Below are 19,316 nucleotides of genomic sequence, written 5' to 3'. Positions count from 1 at the left end.
GGGCTTGGGCCGGTCTCGGCGGGGGAGGCAGAGCAGCCTGAAGGGTGGTGCAGGTGCTCCCCGAGGGGCTGCAGCTGTCCTCACGGAGACAGGGCTCCACGGATGGAGATGCCATCGGTGCCCTTACCTGGCCTTACCCACGGGTGGGATTGCTCCAAATCAGGTCCCTGGTGATGGCTCCCATTAAAAAGGAGCGCTGTTCAATCGGGTACCAGTTAGGTGGCTTCCATTGTACCGTAAACGAAGTAATTTATAGGCACAGGATGGTGGGGTTTGGTTTGTTCTTGTTTTTTTAAGAAGAAAACAACGGCTGTACAGCTTTTCAAAAACGAGGAGTGGATTTATTTCTTAAATGAAGAGCAAACAGCCCTCGTGATTAGGAAGATGCCCTGCCAGCGGAACGGCCGTGTGGCTCCGCTAATGTCGATAGTAAAGCTGTGATGGTCCAGTGCCCTGCTGGGGAGACTGGCAAAAACAAATATTAGGTCTCTTCCCTTGTAAACCCCCACAGGGAAATTCTTATTTCTTAGAAAAACAACAACAGAAAGTCTCTGAAAACCATTACGCAGCTCAGTATCTGCAGTTCTTGCCACCCTCTCCCCACACAAGCAAATGGATTTAAACTTAAATAAACTTCCATAACCCACTAGATGGCATCTTCCAGCAGATTTCAGTGCCTGCTGCGATAGCCAAATTATCCAGGAAAGCATTTAATTTAGAGAGCAGGTTACAGTTCCTAACTCTAACTACATGTTAAGGCAGGTTGTACTTTCATTTTAATTATCGATGAGAATTTGTTGCCAGCTGATTTCTTTACTAGAGATGTTAATGCTTCCATTGTTCCTCTGTGGGTGGAGAAGATGCCGACCCGTGAAATCCCTTTGCTCCTGCCTTTAGAGCAAAATATATTCCCTTTATCATCACTGAATCACCTCCGGCAGTGCAGAGACTTTGGCCGCTGTTGAATAATGCATAGCCACTAAAATTGTACAACAATAAAGCTACATATACGTTACCTGGTACTGTAAGAATCTAAGCTGGAAAGCTACAATACCTCTGATTTAATACTGCAGCACCAGCATACTGCCATATGGACCCTTATAATAACATCCACATCCCCTTGCCTCTGCAAGAGCTCTTCGAAAAGTGATCGTGAAATAGCAGGCGGTTTCGTAGGTATGCACACAGGATTACAGCCTGCCCTTGGCAGAACATCCTCATTTATATAAAGAAATGACAGCCACAAAGTTGAGAGTTAATTAAAACAAAGCTACTAGCTGATTTGACATATGTTTAAATTTAGGATTGTGTGCCTGCTTGCTAAATTAAATGTTTGCCTCATAAATTGACTTTGGCAGAGTTGCACAAGTTTTAACTGGGAACGGTATATGGCTTGTGCTGCAGGTAGATCAGTATTTTGTATTTGAGAGCATCCTGAACAATCAAACCCTCTGAAGAACCTCGTAGGAATTGAAGGCTGGCTGCTCCTTGGTGGTCACACTGGAAAAGGATGCTCCAAGTCTTTCCTTCCCACTTTAAGACAGAGTGAATCCCTTTGGGGTTACCAAGTAAAATCATTTATAGCCCATGAGCTGCCTCAGTCCCAAATAAATAGATGTGTTTCTTCTATTAAAGGTCCGGTATTCCTCCCTCTCTTTTTTCTCCTGAAGTGTTTTGGTGGAGACAGAGCTCTGATTTTGGCCTGTTGGATGCAATGCCTTGGGGATTAATTGGATACATGCAAAATAAACATGGATTTATGTTTCTGAGAAAGAAGAAAGCCTGTGGCTGTTAAGCCTCTAACTGGAAAGGGAAATGGTGTACCTTCCCAAGGCATCTTTTCAAAACAAATACAGGATAAATTAATAGCAGCTCAATCCCCGTTTGGAAGCTCTCTTTGCTAGCGAGCTGGGTTGCCTGATTTGCAGCTCATGCGTTGAGATGCTGCAGGGCAGAGCACAGGAAAAGTGGGTAGCGGCATGATGAAACCTTGGATGGAGGATGGGGAGCAGGGGTGGGCAAAGGGACCTGGTCAGCAGAGGCTGGGAGAGGGCAAGAGAGGATTGCAAAATGCTAACGGGAGTGGATGTGACAGGAGTGCCTGGGATAAAGCCCACAGATGGCATGACAGCATGGAAACAAGATGGCATCAGGAGGGAATCAGTGCTCTCCTGCCTTCTGGTCTCCTCTGGCTGCAGCTCCTCAGGGCAAGGACTGACTCATGTGAAGGGCCGGATTCTGACCTTGGGACTCCTGCAGGAGTGGGTAATGGAAAGCAGCGGGTCCTTTGCATCCCTGCAAGAGAGCTGAACGGTTATGGGATCCCCTCTCTCTTGATGGATGGGCATGAGTGAGACAAGACCTGGCTTTTTGTGCCCCCATCTGCTCTGCCAGCCAAATGGCACTGCTTAGAGGAAGAAAATACTGCCAGAGGGATAGCATATCTTCCTCTAATAGCAAAGGGGAAATGGGGAGCGAAATATCATGCAAGTTTTTTTTCTTGGGTTCACAGATGCTGCAGGTACGTGTTGCCACTCTGGGGGATGGAGAGGGAAACTCCGGTCCAGGTCTCTGTGTTCACACTGTTCCCTGTGTCAGACAGCTGCACCCATAGGGAAAGTCACCTCCTCTGCTTACCCTTTGGGAGGGTTTTTGGATAGATGTTTGTGTGCTGGGTGATGCTTTCTCTTTTCTGCAAACCTTGTTTTTAACCAGGAGGAAAAAAGAAAAAAAATATTTTAAAAAATGAATGAATCTCAGCCGTGGCTGTGTCACACCAGGACTTGCTTTTCTATGGCATTTCTTTATCCTTTCAGCTCAATTCTCATGTGAACAGAATTGATTTGTTGGGTTTTTTCCCCCCTTTTTCTTTCCTGATAAAAGGCAATGCCCAGGAACCAGCTCACCTGTTGGCAGGAGCGCAGCCCTCCTCTGCAGCTCAGTGGGGGGTTCCTGCCAGCACGGCCCCCACAGCGGTCCTGCTGGGCTCCCCCGAAACCTGGAGCTGCTTCCAGCCGGCACTCGAGATGCTATGAAACAATGCAAATGCTTGAATAGCTCGCAGAAGTGAGGATGATTATAGGCTTTTAAAAAGAAATTGCAAGCCCTGGCACTGCGGGAGGGAAACTAACCCTTTCCCCATCCCTCCCAGGGATGGAGAGACAGCACCAACATCCGTGAATCCTTGCACCCTGGCTGGGAAGCAAAGTAGGGAATTATCTATGGCGTGACTGACCTGGGGGTTTATCTGCATAGGATGGACCTATGCACAGCTTTTAGCAGAAAAATAAATAAAATAAAAATGCTGATATTCCCAGTGGATCCACCTGAGCAAGCAAAACCCCTGCGGTCAACAGGGAAATCTGCATTTACTTTGGACAAGCAGAGCCCAGCAGCGTGGGGCAGGAGAAGGTGGCTGAAGCTGGATGCTGCTGGAGGATGCTCAGGGTCTTGCTTGGAAAGCGGTCCTGTCTCCAGCAGTGGCTCCTCCAGCCTGGTGCAAAGTGGAAGGAGCAGCCGGGTCTGTCAGTAGGTTGGAGAGGTGCAAAAGCAACCAAGCTGTTGGAAAAGTTTCCTGGAGCGTAACAGTCTTTTAACTCCCCTGTCCTTAAATCAGGTGGGTAATTTCACTGATCACCTGTGGCAGGGGAAATTGCTGATGTCTAAGTAGAAGCACAGTCCTGGAGGATGAGGCGGCGATGGCTTGCTGGGAGGATAAATACTGGAACAGAGAGTGAAGCAAGGAGGGATGCAAGCCTCATGCATTCCGCATTGCAAACAGATACACCAACATATCCGGAGATTTGCTTTGCATGGAAATGTGCTTTTCCCCCAGGAGTAAACGGAATCCCTTGCCCACCTCTGCGCCAAGTTGCCCAACTGGCAGGACCATTAGTGGTTGAGGAGAAAAAGCCCTTGCTGCACTTTGCAGGGCCTGAACGGTCCCTGCTCTCCCCTCCGGGCTTTGGTGGTTGGGGAGGACCCCCATTCTCCACGCAAAGCCTTGCACAGAACCACATCAGGCTGCTTTAGTTCTAGCACTGTTTTTCCCAAAACAGCCCCGATAGTTTGTGCTTAATTATCAGCAGGGCTCAGTTTGGGGATGAGGGGACAGAGGGTCTGTTCCTGGCCATCTACTCAAGTAACCTTATTTTTTAAAAAATGAAAACCGAAACTGTTGTTGCAGTCTTTCTGGCTGGAATAGGCAATGAGCCTTGTCTGCTCCCTCTGCTCTGAATACAGAGCTGCTGCAATGAATCGGACTGATTCCAAGTCCAACGGAGCCAGCCAGGCAGACTGCAGTCAAGATGTCCCCAAAACTCCCTGGCTCCTGCTTCTCTGAGCACACCGTGACTTTTGAGGCCAACATTTTCTGCGCTTCTCAAGGGATTTGGAAGCTCATGCTCTAATAATTAAGGCAGCTTTGAACATCTTAGTCGTCAGCCTCACTTTTCTGACTGTTTCCCGTAGCAGCCGTTAGTGCTTGGAACAGGTACCAGCTTTCAAAATGTGCTCGCCATGGGCTTGCGTGGTTTTAGCAAGGAGGAACTTAAAACAGATGTCTCCAATGCATATATGAGAGGAAGACAGAGCTGATTTCGAGGGGGGTTTGCAGCTTTCCTATGAACATGAGTAGTTTGTGCATCACTGAGCTGAACCTGGAGGAGAGGTCTGCTCTTCTGTTAGCTTGCTGGATGCACTCTGGGATGAGAGGAGCATCACTTGGGTCTGAGGTCTTCTTCAGGGTGGATCTGCAGCGGATCAAGAACGCTTCTGGATTCAAGCTCTCCTTTAACGGATTATTTGCTAAGTGTGATAAACTCCACTTACACCATTAAAAAATAACCTTATGGAAAGGGGAAAGAAGGATAAAGATGCTTAACCCTGCATTAAAATAATGCTGAAGATAGCCAGGAGAAAGAGAAAAATAAAGCTGGTTATGAGAAAATTTAAGTGAAGTGAATAAAAGCTTAAGCGATATGAATAATATCATCTCGAGTTACTGCACTCAGCCCCACCAAGGGGAGAGGAACAAGGGCTATAAAATGTAAATAGAGGAGAATCAAACTCAGAACAGATGTCAAGAGGCACCTTCCCAAGTGGAGAATCAAAAGCGCAGGGAATGACCTGCCACGTAAGGCTGGACCGGACATACCGGGGCTGTCTAAGGTGAGAAGTCTCCCCGGAGCACAAGCCTGGGGCTAAGCACAGAGCGAGATATGCCAAATGGCTTCTGCGGGATCCTGCCCTGCCTTCTGCACCTGCCATAAAATCAGCTTCAGGATTTTTCATACTGAAAAAAAAAATGACTGCCATCAACGAGGAGAGCCTGGAGTGCCCTTCTCATGGCAACCTCCTGCTTCTACAGCCATGTGGATTGAAAGCGTGAGATGTTCAGCCTTGGAGGGGGTTCAAGCTACCCAGCAAGTACCCTCACCTGTCATCCGTGGGTTGTCCACCCCGGGGAGAAGGTGGCATTGCTGCCGCCCGGGCAGTGAACCGGTGCAGGGGATGTGCGGCAGGGGCTTCTCCCCAGGATACGAATCTCCCCACTTTCCTCATGCTGTTGGAGCATGTCTTGCAGACAATGATTTCTGATGCTGCCGGATGAGCATTTGGCGGCTGAAGTGGCTGCTGGCAGGTGTCTCAAGTGCCCGACTGGAGGGCACGGCGCTGAGCCTGCCCTTACTGAGCCGCTTTTCCAGCGGGGGGAAGGCTCTCCTTTCTTAAAATAGGTCCTCTCCAAGGGCTCTTGTGTTCAAGAGCCAGAAGGAAACCAGGCCCTTTGTCCTTTATTTTCTCTCTCTAAAAAGAAAGGCGGATAAAACAGCATTCGAGAAGCAGAAAAGCAAGGCGGACGCGGTGTGGGATGGGATGAGAGGATGAAACTGGGAGGGTCAGCGTGCGCTGACATTGCGGTACTGACCTGTGGTGACGCACCAGGAGAGCCAAGAGCTCTGCCCCACCAGGAGCTCACTGCTCAGGCCGGTGGGATGAGGTGTGCCAGGTCAGGTGAACGCCTCTGCTGTATCTCAAAGACATTGCCCTCTGCATCTTCAAGGAGTTTCGCCCCTCCAGGCTCCCAGTAGCCATCAGTCAGTGACAGAGTTGCTCAGCCACTCTGTGTATGTTCCCTGTTTTCTGTCTTTCAGATGTGAACTCATAGCATAAAGCTGGAGGTTTGGGTACACTCCCTTTTCCTTTCTCCTGCCCAGTGTCCCCAGGGCTGCTCTCATTCTTTCTATCAATGTCGCAGATTGCTTCAGAGTCTGTTAACACTTCTGGCCTCCGAGACACACAAAGACATTGTGTAAGGAATTGTACCACTCCCCTCCTATCAGCTGAACCTTGTAGTTCAGCTGAAATCCCATTATTCTTTAACCCTAATATACGGAAGTACACATGGACTATCTAGAGGCCAATGATGAGGCAGTCGTCTCTCCGGAAGGCCCCCTCCTGACAGGCATCTCTAACAGGTAGACACTCCTTTGGAGGTGTTTTTCCTTTCTTTGACTACAGAAGATGCTGCAGTGACTCGCTTGGACCAGACATTTGCACTTGAAGAGCTGAAGCTCAGCCTGCAGAATGCTGCCCTTGTCCTGAAGGTCCCAATCGTCCTTCCTTCTCCTCCCGCTGCAGTCTGCAGTCCATCCCTCCCACCCTCCTCCTCCTCCTTCCTCTCCGCCTGCCCTGTGAGGCAGCCCAGCTGGTAACGAATTCCTGGGGCAGTGAAGAACAACCTTGAGTCGCTGCGTGCGTGAGAGGTGGTGATTAACCTGGGTTGATCAGGAAAACTCGCTGTCACAAGTTCTCAGTGCTGGCAATCTGCCTTGGCTCCCTGGGTTCCTTCTGCAGGAAGACATGGGGGCACCAGCATGGAGCTGGGGTGGGAGTAGGAAGGGAGGAGGGATGATGCTGCCTTTGGAGGAAGCCTGGGAAGCAAATCTCTGCATGTCCCACATCCATGTTGCTTAGAAGGTGAGTCTGCAGGGCTGACAAGAGACACCAGAGACATCCCAGGCTATGGTTGTCATATCACATCACTGTTGTTATTGCTGAGGATTCGTAATTGAGCAGCCCCATGGTTAATTTGTAATTCAGCAACCCAAAGGACCCCATGGTTAAGACTCGAGCCTATTGAACAAGGCACTATGCAGAGGCTTCTGCCTTATTCCCAGGGGATACAGCAGGATGAAAGATAACTAGCAGCTTCTTCGAGTGTGCTAATAACCATCATCTCGCAGTACATAACACTGCAAGACAAAGCACTTCCCATGGGGTTCCCCCAGACTCTCCCCCCTGGGAAACACACCTAAAAGCTTCAGAGGAGTCAGGAAAATTCATCCTCCCAAGGACACCTGAGGCTGAGCCCTGCCCGTATCACAGAGAGGCAGCACAGGGAAAATAACAGCCACAAATGTCCCTTGGCCTGAGCTGTGCGGTCACTGTCACAGCGGGCTGGGGTCGGAGGGGTGGTGTTGAGTGTCCCCCTACTACCAAGGCAGAGGCAAAGGGGAGGTGATCACCGTCTGCTGTGCCCAGCTGCAGATCTGATGTTTGCTTGATTATTTTGTTGGAAACTGGAAAAAAAAAACAACCCAAGGTCAGTTTTGGGACTCCCAGATTTCAGCCTGGAGCTGACACGGGGTTTGCCTGGGAGAGCAAGAGAGGGAGGAACCGGGTGAACCAGAGTTCAGAGAGCAGCATCTTGCTTTGCTGCTGGGCTGTTTGAGAAGGGAGAAGAAGTGCTGTGATTTATCAAGGTTTGAGAAAGGCCCTGGGTCCCCACCAGCTCCCGGCAGAGCCCAGCACTGCTTGCTGCTGCTGATGCAGAGCAGGAGAGATCTGCCCTTCCTTCCTCTGGAGGGTGTTTTACCCACCGCCAACAAAGCAGGACCTCACAACCACACAGTAAATGTGTCCAGCACCACAGAAGAGATCCTCTCAGCTGGGAAATAGCGTCTCCCTGCTCCTTGCACAGGGATTACAACAATGTGGACTATCCTATGGTCTTACACGGGCTGTTTCTCCAGCTACTGTCATGTCCAGCTCCCTCTTCCCTCCCAGAAATTATAAATAGACAGACTGAGAAAGAGCAGTGCTACTGCAAATCTTGCTAGAGAGCTGTGTCAGAGCCACTTGCTCTTGTAACTGTGTCTAACGGGGTATGCAATAAGCCTAATGAATCTCTGTCACGAACCCATGTGCGTGTCCTAGCTGAATACATCGTCCTGCAGCACCCTGAAGGCAGCCGACAAATAATCAAATTAAGACGACACCAGATCGGTTGGCGGTCGTCGGTTCTGCCAGCTCCCGGCACGGTGGCTGCCGGGGGGGGTGAGCCCTCCCCACACTGCCCCACTCCCCATGGGACCTCTTCCCTCCCTGGGCTGAGATGGAGCCCGTCCCTGCCACAGGCATCGGGGACTGCGTAGGAAAGGCTGCCAGCCGGCACATTCCTGGAAATGCCAACTGCTGGAATAACTAACAGCCGGAGCAATGGTGACAGACCGCAGCAGGGAATAATGCTGGAAATGAGTCGGAGGGGGGTGGGAGAGATGTGGGAGAGAGGGGCCATCCCAAGGGACCACGTATGGGGTGCGCATCTCTGCCAACACATCAGTTCTTGAAAGAAAAATATGGTGACCACAGACCTGGTTGGAAATTCTTAACAGAACATGTCTTTTTTCCACCTCAGAGATTGCCAATTTGTTAAGTCCCAGTTGGTTTGCACAAGAAGGGCTCTGTGACAAACCTCAAGCAGGTGGCGGGCCCCAGCTCTTCCCCCAGCTCTGAGGCTGGCAGACCTCAGACCTCGTGTATGGGCTCAATCCTGGGGCTGTTCCTGTAGGAAGGAGGGGACCGCAAAGAAAATGTGATACACTGAAGCTGCAAAACCCACCGCTGTTGTTGAGAGCGGAGTACAGATCCAGGGAGGCACTCCCGGTGTCACACAGCTGACATCTTGAAGATATGCTGATGCACAGGGGCACCCCCAGACCCACAACCGCCTCTGCCCCGTGAGATGCTTTGGGGGAAGCACTCAGTTATTTCCCTGTTGCTGTTCTCTGATGGCTTTCCAGGACCACCCTTGTGCTCTGCTGGGCTGCAGACAGGGCAGAGAGTGGGAGACGTTGGCTGTCTGGTTAAAGCAGGCTCTGTCCAACATCTGGCTGGGGACCACGGGGACTCTTGTCACAGAAAGCCACCTCTGCCTGTGACATTTTCCCCTGGTAGTGCATATTCCAGGTTGGGCTAACATTCTGAAAGTGGCTTTTGAGCTTGCTAAAACCATGCCCATTCCCATCCTTCCTGCCTGCTGGAGAAATCACGCACCCCTCCATACGGTCCCATGTTGGAGGAGGACAGGACACCCCAATCCACAGGCAGACAGCATGGAGAGCAGCTCCTCTGCTGATGTAGAGCCTCTGGGAGCATCTCTGGGAGCGTCTCTGCCATTCTGGGAGCAGGGATGTAAATGACGGCTTGAGGGTTTCCCAGCCCCAGGCTGACACGTGGCAGAGAATCAGAGAATGTTTTGCCCGCCCGAGCCAGCCAGGCTGGCTGGTGGCTGGGAGACCTGCTTTCCCCAAATCAAATGCCCTGCAGCAGTGTAGCTCTGCTGGAAGCCATGTTTCTCACCCTATCGTAGGACTGATCCTTTACTTCCACTTCCTAAATTTGTGCCTCTTAGTGCCTGGCTTTAGGTAAGCACAGAGATGTGTGGCTACTGAGCTTCACGTGCTGCCCTTGAGCTGGTCCTATCTCCTTGGAGGCGAAGGCAGCCAGCGGGGCAGGGGAGACCCAGGGGGAACCTTCAGGGGAACCCAGAGGGCCATACTGGGCATGGAGAGCATGGGCAGTACCGTGTCTGGATGAGGTGTGATAACTGGAGACCACCTGGGGTTTCGCAAACTAAAGAGAGCCTGGGCTACCTCCTCTGCTGAAGGAGAAATCAATAGGCTAATTTACGGTACCCAAATGAGAGCTCTGCCGGGAAGATACAGCTTGTAGGGCTGGCAGAGCTTTGTCAGGAGGAAGCATTGAGGGACTGGACTTGGAAGGGAAGAGCTGGGCATAAATAGTCCCAACCATTCATATCAAATAGCCCTGAGAGAAACTGAGATGTAAGAGAGAGATGGCACCATCTGATGTGCGGGAAAATGTTCAAAGGAGCAGATTCCTCTTTTACGCCCCAAACAAGCCCTCTGCTCTGCACTTAGGTACAGTCTCATTGGTGTGGGGTAAGTCAGAAGAAATCTGTATGCTGGTGGATGGATGGTGTGGCCCTCGAGCCACTTACAGGCAGGCTGCAAGGTCTCCTGGTGCCTGTGCTTGCTGGTGGGAATACAAGCTGTATATTTAATACGTTCATCCTAAATGGGCTTTTTTTTTATAGACCTGAAAGAAGTGTGCTAATAGCTTTCTCCTGCCCTTCTTTGAGGGCTCTCAAGGCACTTTACCAAAGGGAAACGATGTCTTTTCCATTTCAATGTAGTGTCAAGGGACTTGCTAACTCCTGTACAGCCGTTCAGCAGCATGGGGTCAGGAGCCGCAGTGCCCATCCCCTGGGCTCCTGCAGCCAGACCCCGAGGGGGGTGGCCACAACCGCATCCCCCAGCAGGTACCATGCCCCAACCTGGGGCTGCCGGGCTGCCACCGCCTCTGTGTGAACCTCAGGGACTCTGTAAGTCCCTGAAACGCAGAGGAGTGACTTAAGGGGGGAGATGCTGAGAGAAGGTGGATAATGCTGGACAAGAGGAAAGAAATTAAAACAATAAAAAATCGGCTGACAACATTCATTTGAGCTTCCCCAGACATAAACCCTGTGCTCTGCAGGCACCTGGGTGTCTCTCATCAGCTTGCATTGGTTTGTTCCTCTGCACGTTTTTAGTTGTTTGGATGAAGAGAAAAGAAATATCATGGCAGAGAAGAAGAAAGATAGCAAAAGACTAAAAAAAGCTGTGAGCTGCTAGTATGTTTTGAGTTGCTTTATTCTGAATCAATATTGAACTGAAGAGGAATTATAAATCTAGCAGATTACAGCTGAAGTAATGCCAGGGCATCTGTTTCCTGATTTTTTTTTTTTTAATTTTTTTTTTTTTACTGGCTAGAGCAGCTGTTTTTACAAGAACCCACAGTAAAAGAGTTATTAAAACAAAGGGGGAGGGAAGGAATAACAATAAAAAGGAGATATATAGCAGACAAAGAGTAACAGAGATGCAGGGCTGGGAAATAAATGGAAGAGAGGAGGAAGAACCCGACAACCAACAGTTTGTAACCAGCATCAGGCGCTAGAAAACCTGGAAGATATTTGTTTTACAAGACAGTGATCCCCAGCTCCAGGACTGTGCTTGATGATTTATGGCACCTGGCAGCTGTTGCAGAGGTTGAACTAAGAGCAATAGAGATAGAAAAGTTGAAATCACCCTTAGCACTTGCCTGTTGTTTCCTAATGGAAGGAGATTTATTAGTAGGATTCCAATGAGGGTGGCTGGGGGTACTTGAAGGCAGAGTCCCAGCTCTGTCTCTCCCTGTGTCTAGGATCAAATTAACCTTTGATGAAATTCAGGTTGTAATTAAGGCAACAGGCACATAACCGGTGGCATTCATGGGGCTTAAAGCTTCAGCTGAGATGATGTAATCGGCACAAGCGTGCTCATGGCCTGGCCAAGGACGAAATAACATGTGAGATTAAAGCACCCGGAGGTCATGAAGCCCGTTATCGTGGCCCCGGCTGGCCACCACAGCTCACTGGGAAGGTGTGAACCTGCACAGCCTGGCCAAGCCCATCAGCACTGGTCATGGTGCTGGACAGTGCTGGGGTGCCCAGTCTATTTGTCAGTCTCTAGCAGGCCACACAGCCTTCTCTTTCCACAAACCTTTATGTAGCTTAAAAAATTCCTATAGAAACTATTCTAAGATAGCTAAAATTAACCAAAAAAATGATGTCCCTCCCATAGTTTGATCTTTTCCTCCCCACAGTGTCTGTCCTTTCACAGCCTCTAGCTCTCCAAAGGGTGGCTCGCAAACCTTGAAAAGCCTTTTTGCAATGACATTTTGCAGGATTCACCCTCTTGCCCCTCTAGTTAAATGGTCCCTGAGGTTTGGGAGCTCCATCCCAGCGTGGGGCAGATTGTTACCTGCTTGCCCCTGCCTGCGTTCTCCCAGCTCGGTGCTTTGCAAACCCTACAAATGCCTTGAGCAGGGAAGGTGCTGTTTAACGCTACATCCCGTTCTCGCTCAGTCTCTGCCATGTTTAGGTGCTGTCTCGCAGCATGCCCTGTGTTATGTGCTCATCATGAAATCAAGCAAAGACCCCTTTTCCGAGAGTAGCATAGCTCTGCAAGCAGGGGCTCATATTCCTCTCGGTACTTTACCAGCACCTATCACCGTGGCTTGCAGAACTGAGAAGAGGATTTTGGCTTGTATCTGAAGTCACTCAGAAGCCAGAAAAGAAAATCAGCTGTCAATAATCCACGTTGGTTAACTTTCTGTACTGGGAATGACCCTTGCATTTGCAAACAGTGCTTACCTGAGAAACACAGGGGGGATGCGGGAGGCAGCACCCGCTGCAGCCGACACAAAGCCGCCTGCTCGAGTTGTTGAGGATTTGGCCTTGTCTTTGCTTCGGGTTTATTGATTCATTTTGCAACAATGCACTGTAAATAGATTTATACTTACATTTTATAATTGAGCCGATGAGAGCTTGGGAAGCGGAGACCGAAAGAAAGCTGAATAGAAATCAAGCCCGAAAGGAGACACTCATGGAATGAATACACCTCCTAGATGGTAGGAAAATGGAATGAATGTTTCTCTCTCTGTGTACTGCACTGAGCACAGCCCTGCATGCACGGATCCAGCACTGCCCTCCTTTGGGGGCTGGCTCCGCTTGCCCACGGGAAACCCACTCGTGCCCACAGCCACAGCCCGTGCTGCGCCTTCACCAAGAGCTCTGAGCACTGAGCGCTCCCGTGCGTCCCTGGAGGGGGCTGTAAGCCCCATCCCTCCCTCCCTGTGGTGATGCTGTATCTGAAAACCTAGTTTTTAATGTCTTTTTCACCTCAGCCCACTCCATTAAATGAGAAGAAACGGAATTCTTTTCTTTCCCTTTTTTTTCTCTAGTTTGTGTCTCTAATTGCTGAATCTCCTATCTCTTCTAAAGCATCCGAGGAGCACGAAGAGCAATGGCCCTCCAGCTGCTGCTGCAGCTCCAGGGTGCGACCCAAAGAGAAATTATTCGTGGAAATTTGCAGTCAGCTCACAGATAGCTGCTGAGCAGGAAGGAGGCAATCTTCCCCTAATCCACAATTTGATGCAGATTATTCATATGGTGCTGCTGAAGAGTTAATATACTTGGCTGGGACAGGGCAGAAATGATGCCTACTTAATACGACAGAAAATAAATAGAATCTGCTTTCGAAGGATGCATTGACTGAGCTGTCGTGCCTGATGCTGGGGAGACAAGTGTCTACAAGCTTCAGCTTAATGTGGCGTGGAAATGTATTGGGTTGTATTTATGCCCATATACAATACTTAGCCAGCTATTGTGCTGATTAAATATTTAATTGGCTGTCTGTGAGGAGAAATGTGCCATTAGTCTATAGGGAATTACACTGTTCCTTGTGCCTGCTCTTAAATAAAATGTGTAATTCGTTGTCACTTAAGCATAATGTTAAGTGCCCGTTAAGGAGATGTTTTCAAGGGAAATAAATGCAAAACTTGCCTGCTGGCATTGCCCTGGGTGGACCCCCATGTGTGGGCACAGCCCTAAGGGGCATCCCAGGGCTCAGGGGACAGTGGGGATGCTCATCTGGTCCCCTGCGTGTCACTGCCGGCCAGGGCGCGGAGACAGGGAAGAACCTTTGGGGTTCCTGCGCTATCAAGTTCCTGCGCTATCGAAAGCCAGAAAATCCAACCTGGTTTTGCTGCAAACAGCTGTGGGACAAGAGGCACAGCTGGGAATGAGGGATGCACCTCATGGTGTCTTTGAGTGTCCGAGTCCCTGTGCTGGGAAGTGAGGAGCAGAGGGAGGGTCCTACCCTCCACTTCTGATGACATCAGCTGCTGCCAGCACCCCCATCCTCACCCCTCGGTTCCCCTCCTGGTGTTCTGTGAGGTGTGACACCACGTCAGAGTTGCCACCAGCCCTGTGGGGACCAGCCCTGCCATGGCTGGGACCTTGGAGGAGATGTCACAACATCTCCCTGGAGGTATCGCTCAGCTCTGAAATACCCTCACAGGAGCCGGGTCCCCCCTCCCCGGGCTCTGGGACCTCCGGGGAGGTGGAGGTGGATGCAGATTGCCTTAGTCAGGTTGGTTGAGTTTTCTTTCTTTTTCTCCCTGTCTCCTTTTTTTTTTTCTTTTTTTTTTTTCTGGCTTTCACACCTCCCCTCACTCTCTATTTTTGATCAGCTGAGTCAACCCTGGGTTTGGTGCTTGGGGAATGGAAAGGTGATCCTGCTCCATCAGTGGGGCACAGCCCGCACACTTCCCCTCTACACTGCTCCCCGGCCCACGCCAGCTCTGCACTGGCAGCTCCCCCCCACCAGCAAACCCACTGTGATATGTTTTTGCCTCTGTGAAGGTGGGGTTAAAGGGCTGAGCATCTGAAACCCCCAGTGTGGAGCTGCACCAGCCCTTGGGAGATGCAGGAGGGCATGGGGTGAGTATCCTACCAGCTCTGGAGACCCCAGCCCTAAAACTGGGACACCGGTGGGATGGATATCAGCCACTCTGGGCAGAGGATGAAGGCTAAGGGAGGTGAGGGTCTGAGGGAAGACATTAGGGGGAGATGGCACGGGGTCAAAAGCCCCTTCACAGTCCAGGGACACATCTGGGTGAGCAGCTCCCAGGGGCTGCATGCCTGTGTCAGCCCTTATCAGTGCCGGAGGCATGTCTGGATTTCATGTCCTTGCTCCAAGCTTGGTGGTTTGAGCTGTGCAGGATGTGTGCAGGTCCAATTCTGGGCTTTGCTTGGCCACTGGCAGCAGGCTCGGCAGGACCCCATCGTTCCTGTCATGGGGCTGAGCCCATCACTTGCACCCTGGAGAGAGGGGGTGAGTAGAAGCATGGGGTTTTAGCCTTTCTTTGGAAAATTAATCACACTTTAATTACAGTGAAACCTGGAGACATGGCAAAGGATTAAGTGGATTATCTTCAAAGTAATTTGTTATCAAATATTTATCCTTCTGGGAAGGGATATACAGCCTGAGAGAATCTGCGTTATCCGTGCTGCTGGCCAAGGACGTGTCGTGTCCTTCATGCCTCCACTGTCCCTGTCCCCTGGGGTTCCTTGGTGCAGGCTCAAAATGCAGACCAGGGTCCTTTGTCCCCTGGGGCCAGTGGATTTGAATCTGGTGGTTTCCAAGCCAGTGCTGTGTCAGGACTTTGCCCCTGCAAGCCCATGACACTGCAGGAGGGGAGATACTGGTGCCTTACTGGTGGTCGCTGATCTGCGAGGTGACACAGTGGGGAGAGCCAGCACCGCTCGCCAGCCCCGGCAGCGGGATGGATGCTCCTGGCCCCGCTCCCTGCCAGCGCCTGGCTGCTGCCTGCATCCGCAGCGGCGGGGAAGGGGCCGCGGGGGGCTGCGGTAGGCGGCAGCTCCATCGCTGCCAGAGGAGCCAGCGAGATGCGTGGTAAATCGGATTCAGCCTGAGCTCTTTATCCGTTCGGCAGACTGTGGGTTTAGTGCTTGGATGCTTCATTAACTAATAATAATGAGTCATTGTATTTGCCTCCTGGGCATTGTAAATGATCCAGTGTCAGGAGACACCACGAGGACGTGGAATCGCAATGAGGCTGAAACAGGCTGAGCCCCGGAGCACAGATAAAACCGACGCAGATGTACCTCTGTGCTCCCCACCTGGGGACATGGTCCCTGGGGAGGGGACAGCCATGCAGGGACAGAGCCTTGCAGGGGCTTGCTGCTGGCCAGGATCATGGCACCAGGGTGCTCCCAAACGTGCTGGGACCTCCACGATGTTTCCCTCTTCTCCTCCGCTCATGTGCCTTGAGCAGAAACTATTCTCTCCATTCCCTTCCCATTGACACAGGGACTTTTCTAGCCCGCGCTGCCCTGCAAGCAGCTCTCGCAGTCCCCTTCCGGTGCTGCACCTCTAGGTGAGGTGTCAGCTACAGTGGCACCCGCCGGTGTAGCGCATCTTTGTGTTTTCCTGTAAGGATAATTCCTCCTCCGGAGCAAATGCGGAGTGATGCGCAGCACGCCAGAAATGTGCAGTCCCTGGTAAACCCCCTGCCATGGAGAGGGCTGTGAGCGATGCCCACCTGGTGCCCACCAGCACCTTCATGCTGTGCTGGGGGTGAGGGAACAGCCCGGCTACAGGATTAACTTTCTGGGCTGATTACCAGATGTACGTGGCTCTACCAGACATGACACTGATGCCTGTCCCCTTCGCTGTGCCTCATCTGCGGGTCTGTAATTTGGCTCTGTGTGTGCTGGTGGGTTGGGGAGAGTGGAGGGACTGACCACTGCCCACAGAGAGACGTCCTCTGCATCCAGCGTCACAGCCCTCATCCCTGTAGACAGCACCCGTTTGCACCCCAGCTCTGCGTGCAGAGAGGGAGCACTCCCCTCCGACCCCTAAAATCCTCCTGTGCACCCCAGTGAGTGTGGGGAAGCATCCTTCTGGCCTCGATAAACATGCAGCCCCTTCTTCTGCCTCAATTAACATGGGTAACGCCAACCCTTAAGAGCTTATGTGCTGGCAGAGCAGCGTCCCTGTGCGTGTCACGGTGTGCATGCCACAGCCACAGGTTGCCAGCGGGGCCAGGAGCCCGGGGGAGCCGGGGCTGTGCAGCGTGAGGGTCCCTGTGATGCTGTGAGCTGCTTGTAGCACAGATTTCATCCTGGCTGCATATCCTCTGCTAACAGGCATTGCATCAGTTTGGGGGGACCGGACCACCCTCCAGTTCAGAGCCAGGGCCCTGCAAAACGTGTGCTGGTGCAGCACGCGGTCACCTCTGCTAATCCCACTCATCATCCCATCACAGAATGAACCAACTTTGTTTGGCAAGGCGTTGTTTTCTATAAACCACGTGGACTGGCATTAATTAGATTCCTATCCTTTAATTCTTTATTAATTGAATCTTACATCAGCTTCTCTTTTATTTTGCCTAGGATTAAAGCCAGGCTGAGCAGGCAGCACCGATCTGGGTCATCCCACATCGCCTCTCCCGGAGCTGACTCACCTTTACCCCCTCCCTTTACCTCCTGCAGCATCCCTGGCTCCGGGCTTTGCTCCAGGACCCGTGATCGCAGCTTGGGCAGGGCAAGGAGCCAAGGCACCCTGGCCTACCGCTTCTCCAGTGTTTCTTCCTGGCAGATGATATTTAATAAGGCCACATCATTAATGAACTAGAAAGCGCTTCAGCAGCCCAACATGAGACAAATATAGCTGCCTGGTCATTTCCAGATACCAAACAGAAATATTTGCTGCCTGTTTCTGCCTGTTACGTATCATCATTAGCAATTTTGCCATCTCTTAAGCATTTGTCTGTAATAATACAAATACAATTTTGAAATCTCCTTTCTTATTGCCCTTAGCCCTTCCAGGCATGTTTTTTCCCTGGCATTTTCATTTTGCTTTTTGCATTCTTCACATTTCACATCTTCCATAACATAATGACCACTATCTAGTTTTCCTTGGCTTTATATACATTTTCCCACTGTAATGCTGCTTTCATTTCACCACCAAACCACAAGAGTTTTAATTGTTTCCTTCTCTGACCCTGCACCCAGGCTTTTTGGTCCCTCTATTTGACTCTGCAAGCTCTCTCCTAATTCCCAGCCATATATTTTTCCATCTGATTTTCTCCCCTTGCAGCCAGCCGCAGCATACGAGCCTTCCCAGGGATGCAATGGCTGTTTACACATTCTCCTCTCTCTCCCTCCAGGCAGGTTTATTCCCCACCATGGCAACAAGGTCTGCTGCAGGGATGCTCCCCGCTGTGCCCGAGCTCCAGTTCAGAGGGGGCTTCTGCGGCCACATAGTGATGGTGAAGCTGGGCTTGCTCGCTGCCCTCCCGTGTCCCCCTCCAGCAAAGAGGGGGGATGGACCCCGACCCCCCACGCCGTGACTCAGTTTCCCTTCCCGAGCGTGCCTGTTACACAACATCCCACCTTTTCTGGGCTGTGGGAGGTGAAGCAGCAAGAAAACTCCCACTGCGCTGCTGGAGGTGGGAAAAATAGTGAAGAGGGAGAATGTGTCAGCACGGTTTCTCTGAGCAGCGGCATGAAGACACTTGTGTGACTCCGGTTGTATTTTCTCCCGCGTGCAGATGCTCCGCAGCCTGCCTGTGACCCTGTGTGGGGCGGGATGCTGCCGGCACAGATGGGCCGTGGGTTCCCGGTCCCTGCAAGGGGAGGCAGAAGCTGTTGCAGGGAGTGAAAAGCAGGCAGAGATCTGGAGGAAACATGCTGTGGGACCTTGTATCTGCTGCAGATGCTGCCGATGTTGCACCTGGGATATGTCCAGCTGGGAAAGGGGATGGCGCTGCTCTTCTGGGACTGGGGCAGATGTGTCAAATGTGGGAGAGTGATGGACAAGGTGATGTCCCACAGGGTCCCCATGGTGGGAGCCTCGTATCTGCTCTCCTCCCACAGGGATGCCCCAGCAGATGCTGTCTGCTCTGTTGTGTTTTGTCACTCAGAGCCCTGCCTGTGGATGGGAATCCCTTCCACAGAGACAGCACGATACAACATGAGCACTCACCCATCCCTCTTGCTGCCACAAGGCATCCACAGGCCAGCCCTGCAAAACTCCACCCGTGGCCAGGGGGCTACTGCCGTGCTTCAAAGCCCTTCCAGAGCTCCCCAAACCAATGTGGAGGTTGAGGCAAAAATGCCTGCTGGGCAGGGTGGTGGTGAAATGGGAACATATATGAGCTGGCAGACCTGGCTGGGTCCCTCACAGAGCCACAGCTAGTGAGATGCCAGGATCAAACGCTCTGAAGGCAGCCCTGTGGCAGGGCAGATTTGCATCCTCTGTGTGCCCTATCGTTGCATTGCCCCCCAAAGCCCTGCTGCAGCTGGCAGTGGCGGCTGCTGCTCCTGCCATCTCCCGAGCCTGCTGTTATAGCAGAGAAAACGGATCGCAGCAGGCAGAGCATCACACGCACATCCCTCCCTGCCTGTGCTCCTTACCTGGGCTGATCTCCCAACCCCACCTCCCACCACCAGTGCCCCAAAACTTGGGTTTCTAGGGCTCGGAGGCATTGCTGTCTGAACCTGAGGATGTCTGCTCGGTTGAGAAAGGTGACAGCAACTCCGGTGGCCCTGGGGCTGGGCATAG

General features: G+C 51.5%; 1 protein-coding gene across 1 annotated transcript in view; it reads right to left on the bottom strand.

Moving 5' to 3' along the window:
* GALNT10 (polypeptide N-acetylgalactosaminyltransferase 10) overlaps positions 1-14,897 on the bottom strand; it is a 100,155-nt gene extending 85,258 nt beyond the window's left edge. The window contains exon 1 of the mRNA XM_009892641.1: positions 14,679-14,897. Within this exon, the coding sequence (XP_009890943.1) occupies positions 14,679-14,897 (219 nt within the window). The remainder of the gene's footprint in view (positions 1-14,678) is intronic.
* Positions 14,898-19,316: the final 4,419 nt, after the last annotated feature.

Source organism: Charadrius vociferus, unplaced genomic scaffold (genome assembly GCF_000708025.1).
Source record: "Charadrius vociferus isolate BGI_N301 unplaced genomic scaffold, ASM70802v2 scaffold529, whole genome shotgun sequence".
Classification (NCBI taxonomy): domain Eukaryota; kingdom Metazoa; phylum Chordata; class Aves; order Charadriiformes; family Charadriidae; genus Charadrius; species Charadrius vociferus.
This window is presented reverse-complemented; position numbering and strand designations above follow the sequence as displayed.